The 16504-nt window shown below is 52.7% G+C and overlaps 1 protein-coding gene across 2 annotated transcripts in view; it reads left to right on the top strand.

The window, feature by feature from the left end:
• ANXA6 (annexin A6) overlaps window positions 1–16020 on the top strand; it is a 39363-nt gene extending 23343 nt beyond the window's left edge. Inside the window, exons 16-26 of one of the 2 annotated variants that reach the window (XM_034778618.1) lie at window positions 1705–1799; window positions 2540–2653; window positions 4177–4267; window positions 5210–5289; window positions 6460–6513; window positions 10423–10440; window positions 12909–13002; window positions 13533–13628; window positions 14662–14720; window positions 15012–15134; window positions 15615–16020. In XM_034778618.1, coding sequence (XP_034634509.1) covers window positions 1705–1799; window positions 2540–2653; window positions 4177–4267; window positions 5210–5289; window positions 6460–6513; window positions 10423–10440; window positions 12909–13002; window positions 13533–13628; window positions 14662–14720; window positions 15012–15134; window positions 15615–15674 — 884 coding nt within the window. In that variant the 3' untranslated portion in view covers window positions 15675–16020. The remainder of the gene's footprint in view (window positions 1–1704; window positions 1800–2539; window positions 2654–4176; window positions 4268–5209; window positions 5290–6459; window positions 6514–10422; window positions 10441–12908; window positions 13003–13532; window positions 13629–14661; window positions 14721–15011; window positions 15135–15614) is intronic. The other variant, XM_034778619.1, reaches the window with a different exon arrangement.
• Window positions 16021–16504: the final 484 nt, after the last annotated feature.

A 16504-nucleotide genomic window follows, 5' to 3' on the forward strand; every position in this document is an offset into this window, starting at 1 on the left:
ATTCTAGAGCAGAAAACCCGTGAAGGTCTGAGACTATCTGCATAAAGATCTAGAACCATAATTCTGCAGATGGACTGGAATAAAGAACTGTCAGCATTGGCTCAGGCAACTGGAGTTGGAGCTGCGTAGAGTGCAAAGCTTGTAGTGAAGGATTTACGCAGAGAGTTTGGCCCATTTTCCATATCACTGTCCTTCAACAGACAGACTTTGTTTTGCCTGTTTTCTGCAAACATATTTCAGCCTAAAAGGCATCTGCAAACTCTTCACACCAGTGAGTATGTCTTCAAGTGTTAGAGATTTGCACGGGTGTGACTGGTCACGAAAGTCATGTGATTTTTTTTCTGTTCTCCCATTGGATGGTCTAACTTTTAGACGCTACTTCCACCCAATATGAATTTTATTTAGTCAGGGAACAAACTTTGATTCCTGAGTAGACGATTCTGGGCCATGGGCCACAAATCCCCTTCTCATGAACACTTGGGTTCCTGCCCTTTGCTTGTGCACATCTTTGTGGGAAGGAAACAGGAAGAGAGGAGCACCTGGGTGACTGAGATGTTTGTGGATAGTTGCTCTCAATTCACCCAGCTCTGGTCTACAAGTAGGAAGGGAGGGGCTGTTTGGGATGGCCCAGGAGGGATATCAGAGGATGTGATTAAATGTGATCAAAGGGAAATTTAGACTAAATATCAGGACACTTCCTGCCAGTGGGATCTCCCAGAGTGTCTCTCTCTCTCTGGACAGCTAAAGCCCATCTCTTAGATCATTGAAAATTAGACTGGAGAACATACAGTAGGGAACAGCCCTTCGCTGGCAGGCTGATAAACTAATCAGACCCTTTGGTGTCTACATTGAGGAAAGTGTCTGGGGTACCTGACTCTGGCTCTCAGGGCTAGCAGTGTAGACACTTGGGCTCTGGCTGGAGCCTGGCCTCTGAAACCCAGCAAGGGGGAGGGTCTCACAGCCCAGGCCTGTACGTCTACTTTCCTATTTGTAGCCCCACAAGCCTGAGTCATGGTGCCATGGCTGACACACTGTGGATCAGGAGGAAGCAGGGTTAATGTCAACCGAACAGTTAGCTGTAGCCTCACCTTTCTCCTGGTAGGGGAGATTCCCAGAATCGTAGCTACCCGAGCTAGAAAAGACCCATTAGACTTTCAGTGGGATTTAGGCGCCTAAGTCACTTTTGAAAATGGGACTTGCTCCTCACTGATTTCTAGACACTTGAAAATTCTCCCCCGAGTGTCCGATTGTTTTGCTGGAGGAAGTTGCTGTTGCCAACTATACTCAGCTCTCTGGTCAGGTTCTCCCCATGACTGGCAGACGCTGCACAAGCCCAGCCCTGGGGAGTGCTGCCAATTTGGGGTGATCGTGTGATACCACTGCCTTGGAGGTACTGTGCTGACTGACTCTGAATACCAGGCCTGTTGTTAGAAACGGCCTTAGGGTGGGGAAGGCTTCTGCCCCAAGCCCCTCACAATCCTGCTGAAGAAGGGTCTAGATAGTGGAGCTCCCAGTCCCCTAGACACCCATCTTTCCGCCTCACAGGCCTTATGGCAGCAAACATGTCTCAGGAGCTTGGACTTTGTTGAGTGGCCCTGTCTAGAGCCTAGACTGGCTCAGTCTGTGCCTACCTGTCCTTCAGGCCCATCCCCGCAGTGCGAAGTCCCCTGGTCTTCACGTGGGCTGGTTTCTGTGTCACTGCAGGCACTGACGAAGGCGCCATCATTGATGTGGTCACACAGAGGAGCAACGCTCAGAGACAGGAGATCTTGAGAACCTACAAGTCTCACTTTGGCAGGGTAATGACGCAGGCTCCTTTCCCCTGACGCTTCCTGCCACCTTCCTGTCCTTTCTGCTCTTTCCCTTCCGTCTGGTTTCTCATTTTCACCTTCTCTATCCCCACTACTGTCTCCTCTGTCTCCCCCAGGCTTGAGGAAGCTGTGAGAGGGGAAAGACTCACAGACAGAGTTCAGCATCTTTCGTATTTATCCCTTTCCTGTGAGAGAAATCCCAGTCAGGAAGGAGTCTGGTCTTTAGTGGAAAGTTTTCAAATGTTTTCAAAATGGCCCCAGTTTTTGGATGCCTCAAGTTTTGAGTGTCCAACTTTAGACAACTTGGGGTCTGATCTTCCAAGAGCTGAGCTCCTGCCTGTGAAATGGGGTCTCCTGTGGGGCATCCCAGAACAGAGGCACTCATAATGAGAGGAGACGCTTGAGAATTTGGGCCCATTTCCATGTCTCCATAGTACCTGCACTTCACACTCATTGATGGATTTTCTCCTCATGTCACAAAGTGCAGAAGTATTTAGCCCCTTTTTACAGATGGGGTACTGAGGCACAGGGTAGCCTAAGTATTTGCCCATGGCATTTCTTCTTTACTCCCCACTCTTATTCCTGCATTCTGCACCTTTCCCCTTGCTAGCCAGCAGGGAGCGCTGAAGATTAGGGGGTAGCCATGACTCCCTCCATCACTAGCTGCTCGGAGCTGTGATTGGTGAGGAAGACAGAGTTAAACATGATGACATCCATCCCTTTTGCAGGATCTGATGGCCGATCTGAAATCAGAGCTGTCGGGAAGCTTGGCCAAGCTGATCCTTGGACTGATGATGACACCGGCACAGTTTGATGCCAAGCAGCTGAAGAAAGCCATGGAGGTAAATTGTTCAGTCGAAAAATTATCCACAGCTGTGTCTGAGAGTTAGCCATGGTGCTCCCGCAGCACTCTAGCCAGGCTTCCAGGGCTGCGTGGCCCAATGCACGGGAGCAATGCCATAGAGGGTGGCATCTTTCATCCAGTTGGCGATTTCCGTTTGCTTCTCCTGTTGCAACAAACTAACAGGGAGAGAGGCAGGGGATGGGCCCAGACCCAAAGCAGAAATAATCAGAATACCTAGCTCTCATACAGCTCTTATCAGTAGATCTTAAAGCACTTTACAAAGAAAGTCAGTATGATGACAGGTGGGGGAAATGAGTCACAGGGAGGTGAAGTGACTTGCCATAGGTCATTCAGCAGGCCAGGGGCAGAGCTGGGAATAGGACACAGGTTCACTGAGGATCCGTGCAATGCTCTACGCGCGAGGCCATGCCAGCAGGAGTTTGGGGTAGGAGCTATAATGGGAAGGAAAGCAAAATGTGACAACCTGGGACAGCACCATTTGTCAGCGAAGGGAGAGAGCAGCAGTCCTGGGGCAGATGCAGCTCAGAGACTTGATGTGCATCCCACGTGTCCTAATCGTCCCCACCCCAACAAGAAAACATGATGAGGATAGAGAAATACTTTGCTGTGATTCCTACCCTCTCCGGAGCCTGCTGCAGCTCTTAGCATTTAGAACAGCAGAACTTCCCTTTAAAAACCCAATGGGCACCTGCAGGATTTTCAGGGCCAAAGGGATTTTTCTTGCCTCCTTGAATCCGGAGAGCTCTTCGAGGGGCCGGTGGATCACTGAATGCCTAACTGCAATGAGCGAATCCCCTGATAACTATGCCGGAGAGGAGCCAAGCCAGCAATCCAAGGAGAATAGCTTCTGTTTGCTGTGCTGTGAATTAGTCATGGCTTGAGGTCCACAAACACAGGGTTAGGTGTCACTGCCTTGGGGGATTCTCCAGTCTCCACAAATACAGAGTAAATAAACAGGAATGAGGACATAGCCACGGGGTATTTACCCTGGAGTTACCCTGTGCTTAGGGATTTTGTCTGTGGCCTGGTCTATACTACCCGCCTGAATCGGCGGGTAGAAATCGACCTCTCGGGGATCGATTTATCGCGTCCCGTCGGGACGCGACAATCGATCCCCGAATCGGCGCTCTAACTCCACCAGCGGAGGTGGTAGTAAGCGCCGCCGACAAAAAGCGGCAGAAGTCGATTTTGCCGCCGTCCTCACAACGGGGTAAGTCGGCTGTAATACGTCGAATTCAGCTACGCTATTCACGTAGCTGAATTTGCGTATCTTAAATCGACTCCCCGCTGTAGTGTAGATGTACCCTGTGAAACAAAGCGTTGCTGTGATTAAAGAGATCTTCCTTATTGTGTGACTGGGATGATGTGGAAATGCCCAGCCAGGAGGGTTTTCATCCTAACTTCACCAGCAACATCCCTCCGGAAGGCACTTCCCATCCCGCAGTGTGCCGTGCGTTGCTAACGTAGGGATGTGCTGTTCTCTTCCCTTTGTGCTTCCAGGGGGCTGGCACCGATGAGAACATTCTCATTGAAATTTTGGCCACTCGGAACAATCGGGAGATCCAGGCGATTAACGAGGCGTATAAAGGAGGTAAGGAAGCCAGAGGAGAGATCTTAGAGAAATGCCGGGGGGAATCTGCCTGGGGAGAAGAGGGCTACATTTCAGCGTTACTGAAAGTGAGGGACTCAAGACCAATGCTGACCAAGCTCCCCCCAGTACAACTCTGCCAGAGTAAGTGGTCTATGTACCGCTGCTGCTCCCGGCTTGGGTTCCTCACACAGCTCTATGAAGGCACCTGAAGTCTTCTAGGTATGGCCAGCATCTCCCAAATGGCTCTTGCCTCCATTCAGGAGCAATAGAAACAGATGAGGTGCTTGGCACAAGTCCTAGATTTCCTGCATGTCCATCCTCAGCAAACAGGATCCCTGCCCGCCTACCCAGGCTCTTGTCTTAGTGCCCATCACCATTGCTTCTCCCTGAGCGCCTGTCCTTAGAAAACGGGAGAGTCCAGGATCCCATTCCAAGCCTCCCCTTCTCTCCCAAACACCCACTGCCCTGGACCAGACAGCTCCATGCGTGGTAACTAGCTGTACATGCCCGTCCTGGAGCCTCGCCATGACCCAGTTGCGTGACTCATGTCCTACCCTTGCCCTCTCCTCTGTCCACTCTTCCTCCATCTGGCCCTTTCGTTATGGAATCTGTGGAACAGAGGGCTTGTCCTTTACCATGTGGGATCAGGTGAAGGCTTTTCAGCCGGCCTCCAATTCCAAGCACCCATTGTTCCATGTCCAAAACTGTGCCGGTAAAAGCTGTTGTGCGTCCATTTTATGTGTGCAAATAAGGCAGCTGGATACACAGGCCGTAGGGGCAAAGGACCGCTCTCACCTGCCCCGTTCCATCCCCGGGGCCCATGTGGCAAGCATGATTAGCTGCCTGAGCAACACCGGATGAGTGAGCGAAAGGCGGGGGCTGACTCTTTGAGGTGGGATGCATATTTATATTGTGTTCGGTTTTGCACTCCTTTCTCCTCAGCCTATCACAAATCTCTGGAGGATGCGCTGAGCTCTGACACATCAGGACACTTCAAGAGGATTCTTGTCTCCCTGGCTCTGGTAGGGTCACTTTTTCTCCAGTGTGCTTTGCTTGTGGGACTCTGGTTTTCCAATCTAACCTCTCGCAAAACTCCAGTTTCCTCATAGCCCCCCTTCCCCCTGACAGTTGACAGGGATGTGGTTGTGTTTCTTCAGGTAGAATCTAAGACAGCTTGCAGAACTCAGGAATACACCTGGTGTTTGCCCATTGGTTGGCTGTACCCACTCAAATCTTTCACTTCTAGCTCCTGTGGCCTATAGGAAAGCAACATGCCAAATGACCATCCAGTCAGACTGCAGGCTGTTGAAAAGGTCACACTGTAGGGCACATTTTTTAAAGGGGGAAACGGAGCTATAAACCCAGACAAAAATGTCCCGAGAGTCCCTGGGCCAGATCCTCAGCTGGTGTCAATCGGTGTAGCTCTACTAAAGCCAACCTCCTGCTCTGAGGCCCATGATGCTGTGGTGATTGACCCCGGCTGCGGATCTGACCCCATCTCCTCTCTATTTCTGAGAAGGTAACTGAGGGCTGGACAGGAAATGCTCAGGGCTCTCAGGCAGCCTGTCCTTAACGAACAGGACTTGGTGATGCTGTATCCCAGCTGGTCAAGGAGTGTTGGAGGAAATGTACTCGGTGCACACATGCTGGGGTGGGACTGGAGATCTAACGTGGATGGTCCTGGAGTCTTTGTGCCCCAGTTAAACTCCTGATAAATAAATATACTGTCACTGCAGAGAACAGGGAAGATCCAGGGAGCCAGGTGGCTTAAAGGGACATTGCCACACAGATAGTACTGTGGACTCCAGTCCTCTAATTTTATACGGAACAGGCAGCAGAAACGCTGTCTTCCCATCCCCACCCGTGTGTGTCAGGTGTCTTCTGGAGAGATCCCTGGCAGGGGTGAAAAGGGAGTGCAGGCTCCAGGGAGCCCATTAGTGCTAAATGCGTGGCCTTTGGGATGTAGACCTGTGTCCATTAGGAACCAGGCAGAGGTCACCAAACAGTTGTCAGCCAGCCAAGGCTTTTGCCACCAATCACGTGACCTGGCTGTGAAAGACTCTCTCTGCAACAGCTAGTAGTCTCAGCCGTCCAATATCGTTTGGGTGTGCAGCAGGGACAAGGACCCTTCCTGCTCTGAGCAGACATTTCTTCCAAGATCCTTTCTCCATGACTGTCATGTTTAAACACAGGGCAACCGTGACGAAGGAGGAGAAGACCTCACACGAGCTCATGAAGATGCCAAGGTGAGAACTGCACCTGCAGATGTGCACACATACACACATGCTCACAGACTTGGGAGTCGGTGTTATTTATCAGCTTCTCCTTTGCTCCTTGGATCTGAGAATGCCCACCCCGAGACCGCCTACCCTCTCCATTTCTGGTGGGTTCCCTGGACCCAGCACTGAGGCGCAGGGGCCCTTCAAAGAGTTTGCGCTGCTTAGTAGCTCTTCTTTTCCCAACCTAAAGGAAAAATCTCAATGAAATTTTCCATGAGAATAGTCTAGCTGGGGTTTGCAGAAATCACACCATACTGCTAGGAGAACTGGGAGGAGTTAGGGGGGTGGTGCTTCCTTTTAGAAGTTAAATGAATCATTTTATTAGCTAAAAAGACGTAGAATTAGTGAGCGGGTTGGTGTCAGAGGCCCTGAATGAAGTGCTGTAACATGTGCCTGCCCAGAGGTCACTTTGGCATTGTATCGGATGGAATTTTCAGACCATTCCTTTCTGGGTTCCACGGCGGTTTCATGCTGGTTAGTGCGATCGTTGACTCTTTTCCTGTTTGTCTCCTGTCTTCGCTTTGCTCCTTCCGCCTGCCTTGAACAACACCAGCCGCTGCACTTGGAAAGCCAACAAAGCCAAAATGTTCAAACTGGGAGCCTAACATCCGGCACCTAAACAAGGAGCCGGTCTTCTGAGGTGCTCCAATGGGAGCTGTGAGGGCTCAGCGCCTCTGCAAATCAAGCCATGGCTTCAGGTGTCGAATGTCAGGCCTCCGTGTTTGGAAAGTCTGGTCTTCATGACTCAGATGTTCCTATGCATAAACCTACATGAAAAATACCTAGTGAAGCGGAACCATTTCTGGGACAAAACTATGTGTGTTTGGGTAAAACTGCCACCCTTGATTTCTGCAAGCCCTAGTTCTAATATCCATGGAGCCATTGCTGTTGTATGTAATGTGACAGACCCAGACCAGTGGGGTACAGGAGTCTGGTAGAGGGCAAATATACTGGTCACTGGATAAGTAGTTTTCTGTTCCCTGAGTGACCAGAGCAGGGGCTGCACTAGAGTAATCAGGAACCTGCTAGAACCAGTTAAGGCAGGCAGGCTAATTAGAACACCTGGAGCCAATTAAGAAGAAGCTGCTAAAATCAATTAAGGCAGGCTAATCAGGGCACCTGGGTTTTAAAAGGAGCTCACTTCAGTTTGTGGTGTGAGTGTGAGGAGCTGGGAGCAAGAGGCGCAAGGAGCTGAGAGTGAGAGGGTGTGCTGCTGGAGGACTGAGGCGCACAAGCGTTATCAGACACCAGGAGCAAGGTCCTGTGGTGAGACTAAGGAAGGTGTTTGGAGGAGGCCATGGGGAAGTAGCCCAGGGAGTTGTAGCTGTAGCTGTCATGTAGCTGTTACAGGAGGCACTATAGACAGCTGCAGTCCACAGGGCCCTGGGCTGGAACCCGGAGTAGAGGGTGGGCCCGGGTTCCTGCCAAACCTCCCAATTGACCTGGACTGTGGGTTCTTCCAGAGGGGAAGGTCTCTGGGCTGTTCCCCAACCCACATGGTGAATCTCTGAGGCAAGAAAATCTGCCAATAAGCTCAGAACCCACCAAAATAGAGGAGGAACTTTGTCACAGTAAACATACAGGGCAGCTACAAACCATGACAGAAGACAAGGTCCCTCTCCTGAGAAGCTCCCAGTCCTGCCCCCCTGGATTGTAAATGTTCTTATCAAAGGAAAAACCTCTTCCCTTCCTCCCCCCACCACTGAGTTGTTCAGAAGCTAGTTTGCAAAATAGCCACCATTTTTGTGGGCCACACACAAAAAAAGTCAGATCCCCTTGCTCGCACCACCGCTGCAGTTAGCTTAGGAAGGCTGTCCCGTGGGAAGAAGCTTAGCACTTTTGCTTCACACAGGCTGGCGCCAGTAGCTGCTGTGGTTTTGATCCGCGGGAGTTACCGATCCCTTGCGTTTTGCTGGCAGTGACTCCGAATCTCAGAGTGGAAGGCAGCTAAAACAGCTGAGCTGCACCTGGTTCCTAATCTGAATCAACTAGGAACTGCTGAATTCATGATTTCAGCATAAACCCCTAAACCAGCCCAGGCTTGCTTGAAAGGCCCCTGGTCCCCAGTGAGCCTGGCACGAGTGCTCGGTTGGTTAGTCAACTGGAACCAGGCAAGGTTAGCCTGGTGGGGTCAAGCATGAGGACCCCCTTGACACAGCTCTGCCCTCCGCAGAGCTCACACTTCAACCCCCGTGACAAGAATCATCTGCCCACCGCACTGCACCCTCTGACGCTCCAAAGCCTGTTTACGAATCTCGCTGGCCTGAGCTGTCTGAGGTGGCTTCCAAGGGCTGTTGGAATATTCTGCTGCTGCAACGCCCGTGGACACGGCGGCTCCGTGGCCCCGCCATTTGCTGCTCTCTGTGCTTGAAGCCTGTTGACATGTGCCTTTCATTAGCGTGGCTGGCACTGTTCTCCTGGAGGATGTCGTTAGCATTGCTACCAGCAGAGGGGGGGCTCGCATCACTACCGCATGCTGCTGTGCGTTCCTACGCCTGTCCTGTGCAGTGCTTCACTCGGGCCTGCCGCTGATTGTACTGGAGAAAGAGAGAGGCAGCGATCAGTGGCTGAAATGCTGAGCAGATGAACTCGAAATCCCAGGCCCCTATTCAGGCCATTCCAGCCAAACTACTCCCCATGGCTCAGCCCTGGAGGAATGCATTGGAATAATCTCACGTTTCATCAGATAGCAAGACCAATGCCCTCCCCGCCCAGCGCCTGACCTTCACGCGGGCTCAAGAGGGCAGAGTAGGTTTTCGAGGCTGGCAGAAGAGAACAACGGTTCCCATGTATTTTTGTAGGCCACCTTGTGTGTGTGGAACACCTTCCCTCTCTCCCTGCACCAAACAACCCCCTGACCGCCTCCCAATTCCTGTGGCTTGGCCTTGCATCACCCAGCTCCTCTCTGGCATGTGCACAGGTTGCCCTTCACGTCCTCATTCCTCTCCTGCTCCGGGTATGTCCACACTGCAGTCACGGGGTGTGATTGCCGCTCAGGTAGACGGACCTGAACTAGCTTTAATCCAGCCAGCTCAGGTACCAGAGCAGTGAAGTGACAGCAGCTGCATGCCTGGTCCCATAATTACCCTGGCTTGGACAGCCTGTGCTGAAGTGCGCACCGCCACCTTCTCTGCTGCCGAACCCAAGCTAGTGAGATTAAAGCTGTAATCACCCCTGGGACTGCAGCCCAGACATTGCCTTAGCCTGCAAGCTCTTCAGAGCAGGGGCCTTGTCTTCCAACGTGTTTGCAAAACTCCAGGTGCATTGATGGCGCTCTGTGAATAATAATGATGGGCAGGAATGGTGTCCCTAGCCTCTGTTTGCCAGAAGATGGGAATGGGTGACAGGGGATGGATCACTTGATGATTCCTGTTCTGTTCATTCCCTTTGGGGCACCTGGCACTGGCCACTATCGGAAGACAGGATACTGGGCTAGATGGTCTGACCCAGTAGGGCCGTTCTTATGTTTTTATGCTCCATCACCCTGCTGGGAGACCATCACCCCCAATGAGATTTCCACTGCATGCTCCGTTCTCCTCTGACCCACACGGGGGTCCTCTCTTTAAGGGATTGTTAGCAGAGGAGGGGTAATGGAGTTTTCTATATTTTACCTAATGCACTTGTGAACAGCCCGATTGCCTGCCCTGGCGACCGCTGGCATTTTCAGCAGCCGGGTCAGCAAAGGGCCTGGCCAAGCCGCTCTGTGGCCAGAACAGTGGGCGCCTCACCAGGCGAACGTGAATCCTCTTCTGCCACCCTTGCCTCCCTCTCTCTCGGTGGGGGGAATGATCGGTGCCTCCCCGAGGAAAGGGGGTGTGCTGCACATCTGACCCTGTTGCCTTCCTCTCTCCCCCCCTCTCTCTTTCTCTCTGCCAGGTGGTTGCGGAGAGCCTGGTGAGTGCCTGCCCTTTTATTCTTTGACCCCCATCTGCATGATTTACAGGGTACTACCTAGTTTGTTTGCAGTGCTGGAGGGGGAGGAGGCAGAAAAGGCCCACTGTACACCCAGTCCAGGCTGCAGGCACCTCCTAGGGGTTCTCTGTGCAGGGAGCTCTCCATCTTGCTCCAGCCGTTCCCACGGGCCAAATCCTGCCGCCTGCCTCTGTCAGAGCTCCCCCTTGAGGTCAGCTGGAGTGCAGGTTCCAGGCCTGAGCCCATACGCAGTGTCCTGGGGGAGCAGCCTAGGCAGTGGTCCAACTCCTCAATTTCTCGCACGCACACACACCCCCTCCCAGGAAGTCCCATGGGAACCCGAGTGACAAGACCAGTGAGGGGTGCCTGGGAAATGTGAGTAATAGCAGAGTCCCAGGGCAGTCCCAAGTCACTTCAGAGGGGGCAGCACTGTGGGCCCAAGCAGGGGAGACATTTGCTATGGGAAACAGGGGCAGTTCCCCCCACACCTTGGTTTGTTTACACACAACTTTTCTGAAATGATACCCCCGGGCCAAGTTTAGTTGTACACCACGTAGCCCCATTGACTGCCGTGGGGTTACTCCTTATTGACACTGAGCCAAGCTTTATATCTGCACTCCCAGCAATCCACAGAGGCGTCTGCAGACTCCAGCCAGACTGACAAGCCTCTCCGTGCCCAACGGGGCCCCAGGGGATGTGCCCTAGAGCCTGGCCAGGCCTCAAGGTGCACTTGAGGGCTTGAATGAAAGCTGCTTAAACTGGGCCCACGCTAAGTGGGAAGGTACTGCACTAGGGGGAAGAGAAGGGAGATCCGATCCTTTCCAGCCGAGATGTGGAACAGCTGGGAGCCAGTCCTGTTCCCAGGGCCAGTGCCACCACTTAGGCCCCTGCCCCGCCCCTGGTGGAAGCTAACCCCACCCACCTGCCCCTGTCCCCCGTGGGGAACCCCTCCCCCCCCCGCGACAGCTTGAGCTAACCCCACCCGCTGCAGCAGCTAACAGCTAACCCCCCCGCCACACCCGGGGAGCCCCCCCTCGCAGTAGCTCCCCCCCGTGCAAGGTCCCCCTCTGCGGCAGCTAACACCACCCAAGGAGCCCCCCCATGGAAGCTAACCCCGCCCCCCTCCACGGCAGCTAACCCGGCCTGGGGAGCCCCCCCCGCGGCAGCTAACCCCGCCCGGGGAGCCCGCCCCAGCTCTCCTCCGCTGAGCACGCCAGCGCTGCTCTAATTCTCCTCCCCTCCCAGGCTTGCGGCGCCGATTGGAGGAGACTTAGAGCGGGGGCTGTGTGCTCAGCAGAGGAGGCAGAGTGGAGGTGATCTGGGGCGGGGAGTGGTTCTCCTGTTCGCCCCCCTGTTACTGCAGGTGGCCCTCCCCCAGCCCCAGCTCACCTCCACTCCACCTCCTCGCCTGAGTGGGCTTTTAGGCGCCCTAGACAGCCGCCTAGTTTACTTAAGTGGTTGCACCGGCCCTGCCTGTTCCCTTTGAAGTCAAGGGCAAAACTCCCCCCGATTGCAGTAGCTTAGGCTTAGGCCCCCGCTGACTGGTGCAGGGTCTGTAGGAGCAAGCGTGTCTCAGGAGCACCAGGGCAGAGGTGCCGGAACAGCGTGCCAGCACTTTTGCCGCATAGAGGAGGCCATTTGGCTCTCAAAATGGCACCCACAGCATGCGTGCGAGGTCAGACCGGCGGGGCCGTTCCGGTGGTGTACGGCCCACTCAGGACCACCGCAAGCTGCTCACTAATGACTTTAGACTCTCGGGCCTGCACAGTCTTTCAGACCGGTTTAACTATTTCTATTTGCGGTGTGACTTTCTACAGAAATAGTGAAATCGGTGCAATCCCGAGGGTGGGCGCAGTTCTATGGGGATAAGGTGCTTTGCATCAGTATAGGCTATTCCCGTTCCCTACGGGAATAAAGCACCTTTGCACCAATACACACCCACCCACACAGGTGTATCTCTTTAACTACACCGGGTCTCGTTAAAGTGCTACAGTGTTTGTGTGTAGGCAAGGCCTGGGTAAAACATAAGATCACAGAAATGTGGGGCTGGAAGGGATCTCAGGAAGTCATCAGGTTCAGCCCTCTGGACCAGAATCAAACCTAGGGAGCTAAGTTGGTTGGGAAATAATTCACTTTCCCTGTCAAACATTTTCAACAGAAACAGAGGGGGAAAATCCTCTGTGTTGCAATTTTTCAGATTTTCACTGAAAACCACAATGTTTCTGTGTCTGGGTTTTCCTGTTTTTCAGTGAAAACCCAACTATTTTCAAGAGAAATAGACTTTATTTTGTGAAAATCTCAGTTTTGTCAAAGAAGCTGTTTTCCTTCTGGAAAGCTTTTTGGATTGACATTTTCCCACCAACTCTCCCAGGAAGAAATGATGTACGGCACGCCTCCTCCTGCTCTCTGCACTGTCTCCTCTCCTCCTTCATTCTTGCTTGGTTTTGCAGAAACTATCTGATGTTTCCAGCGGCGACTCCACATCCCTAGAAACCCGTTTCTTGAGCATTTTGTGCACCCGGAGTTACCCCCATCTCCGCAGAGGTAGGAGCATGTTAATCACCAGCATCTGGCCCTATGACTAGTGGTGAATTCTTTGATCTGACCTGTGGTGCCCACATTGCTGTTTCCTGGAAGAGTGAGCTTGTGACGGCCTCACCCATAGTGATGCAGCCCTTGATAAGAGGGTGGAAATTTTCCTTTCGCCCGAGGGAAGGAGTGGCAGACCCTGCACCTCTGGGTCTCTGGGTTCTGGTTGCCAACTGCGCCTGCCTTAGGAAATACCCATGTGCTGTTTTGTAACCGTTCCTTCTGGCACCTCCTTAGCCTTTCCTAACACGGACCAGAGGGCCTGATCTTCAGGTCCTAGGGGGGCGGGGCTTGGGGCAGGATGCAAAGGAGGGGCATAGGTGACTTTGTGCCCTGCTTCCCCCCCCTCCCCCCCCCCCGCCAATCTTGGGTTCAATTTGAGGCCGGTTTGGCCTGCAGCAGAACTTAGAGCGGCCTCGGGACTGGGAGGCTGGGACTTAGTATGCTCTGGCTTGTGACGTGCTCTCTTCTTCTTCGGTCCCTAGTGTTCCAAGAGTTCATTAAAATGACCAACCATGACGTGGCGCACACCGTCCGGAAGCACATGTCTGGAGACGTGAGGGATGCCTTCGTGGCCATCGGTCAGTTCCCTGCTGTGTGCTCAGGGGGTAGCCGGGGCCCGGGATTCCATTGTGTACCTGGCCCAGTATGGGATGGTGCATGGCCCTGTGGGGCTCTCTGCCATTGCCCACAGGGGTAGGGGGTAATAGGAGGCTATCTAAGAAAAAGACCCAAAAATCGGGACTGTCCCTATAAAATTGGGACATCTGGTCAACCTAGCTGGCTCTGGGGCACCTCTTCTCTCCCTGGAGCTAATCCAACAGGATCAGAGCACGGTTTTGGTTTTTCCAATAGCAGACGTAGATATTCTCCCCCCTTGTGAAATGTCGGAAAGGAACATCCCGTGGATGTCTATGAAGCTGCTCACGTGCTCCTGCTATAAGTGTTTGCTGGATCGGGGCCCTAGTGAGTTCAGTATACACTCCAGTCCTGCGTTGCTGAAGTCGTGGAGAGTTTTGCAAGTGACCGCAGTGGGAACTTCGGAAGGGATTGTATTACTTAAATATTGGGATGGTATCGGGAAAGCTGTCTTTTAGTCTCTCTTGTTTTCTGTATGAAAGTCATGATCAGAATAATACTAGGGACAAACAAAAGAAAATCAGGGATTGGTTCTGGTCCATCTTCTCCATTCAGTGGAAATGAGGCAGCTGGATAATTCAGAGCCTGTTAATTACCTGCCTGGATTGGGGGGTGGGATCCTTAATGATCTTAGAGAACAGCCTAAGCTGTGAAGTTGGGATCCAGGGTGAAATCCTAGCCCCACTGAAGTCAATGGGAGTTTATTGGGATTAGGTTTCCCCTGGGTTCCTATCCCAGCCCCACTAACATTCAGGGAGGGTGGCTGCTCCCTCTGAAATACCCAAGCGGAGAGTAAACGGCGCTCCCAAGGCAAAAGCTGTTAGAGGGCCTGTGCTGTGGGGAATGATTCCCCCATGCCAGCCCCCATTGGGGTATCCTGGAGCCATACCACTACTGCTGGGGGTGTGGGGCAGAGCTGGTTGCTTGGGCCTTGGCAAGGTTTCCAGACTGCGTCTCTTGTCTCTCTGCTTGCAGTTCGGAGCGTCAAGGACAAGCCGGCTTTCTTTGCTGACAAGCTCTACGACTCCATGAAGGTGAAAACAGATTCTCTGTTTGGGGTTCCCATGGCAACCTGGCGCTCTTTGCATTTATCAGCCTGGCTGGAGCTGAGGTGGCCCTGTAGCAGTGGCTGGTATTTTCCGTTCCGTGGGTCCTGGTGAAGCATCCATCTGGCTGCTCCAGCTGCAATAGCTCTGCCCCGCATTATGTCCGACAGTGTCGCTGCTGCCACGCTTCCCTGGGCACGGAGATTTGGGAAACTCGTTTAATTTATCAGCTCCCACCCTGCCCCTTTTGGTTATTGTACTTTCTCCCCACGTTGCCAGGGCATCGGCACCGATGAGAGAACCCTCACCAGGATCATGGTCTCCAGGAGCGAGATCGATCTGCTGAACATCAGGCGTGTGTTCAAGGAGATGCACGAGAAGTCGCTCCACCACATGATTGAGGTGAGGAGGGGGTGGGAACTTCCCTGTCACATCCCCACTGGGCACTGTCCTTACCATTGACCAGGAGTGGGCCATGCTTTAAAGACGTGCCTCTTAGCTCGGCCTTTGCCCTTAAAGTTGACTGCAGGGGAGTGTCCTGGGCTCTTCTGAATCGCTGGCCATTAGTGTCACCATGGTGACTGCTGGGTGCTTTAGAAAGTCTGTTTCAGCTACTCCGTTTGCCAGGGGATGCAGGATTGTGCCCTGCTGGATGGTAACCAGCACTTTGTCCATTCACGCTTTAAATGTACCAGGCAGGCAGCGAACGTTATGAGTGAAAATTTCTAAGAGACTTGTCCCCATAACGTCTGGGCACCAACGGTATTGATCCCTGCCTTCTGCTGGAGGAGATCAAAATGCTTTAAGGGCCAGATTGCACTCCCCTTATTGCATTGTCACATGGCTTTTCACTTTTCTCTGGCGTTTGTTTCCTTCTTGCAGAAGGACACCTCCGGCGATTACTGCAAAGCTCTGCTGGCCATTTGTGGAGGGGACGACTAAGCTGCCCGGGGAGCCCTGTGAAAGCCCGTCCCTGTGCCTGAGCCATCACGTGCACACAGCCTAGATGTCACTGTTGCTTTTAGGGGGCTTCGGAGGACGTTCAGTTCCACTTGGAAGAAGATTCACCTTGTGCTAGAAAAACGTACCACAGAAGAGTGTAACATTACAAGCAGTGCAGACCACCCGGGTGGTCTCGGGGTGGGGATTTTAAGGGAGGGAGTGGGGGGGATTATTGCCTGAATTGGTGCAAGATGACTCGTGTCCAAACGTGTCACTAACCCAGGAAGTTACTGTGATATAAAACGTTTTAAACCACAGAAATAAAACCTTCATGTTGCTGACCATGGAACGACTCCAGTTCGCTTATTGCAAGACCTTCATGTGCGAGAGAGCCCATCTTCTCAGCTGCCTTGTGTAACGCTGAGTGCCGCCTAGTTCTGCTATCTGATCACATTGGCTGCTACATGCTCTGCTCCCTTCACTCCCATGGGTATTTTCCGCGGGAAATCTGTCTTTTCTTTCTGGTGGAGTGGGAACGGAATACCCAGGGGAAATAGCGGGAATGGCACGTGCAAAAACCATCCAGGAACTTCATGGTTTAATTCCAAAATACAGAGCTATCAGGAGTTCTCCAAGTGCCATGTGACTCGGAGTCCACTCCAAGTGGAAACAGAAATCCAGTCCAGGATCTGTTTGAACTGGGAAAAGGTTGGTTAATTAAACGCATGGTTCATTCCCTGGCAATAGCCTATGTAAGCGTCCCTTTTCCTCTGTGAAAAATCTGGACTGGATTTCTGTACCTTTATGGAATGGACTGTGGTTACAATTCT

The sequence above is a fragment of the Trachemys scripta genome, chromosome 8, assembly GCF_013100865.1.
Source record: "Trachemys scripta elegans isolate TJP31775 chromosome 8, CAS_Tse_1.0, whole genome shotgun sequence".
Classification (NCBI taxonomy): Eukaryota; Metazoa; Chordata; order Testudines; family Emydidae; genus Trachemys; species Trachemys scripta.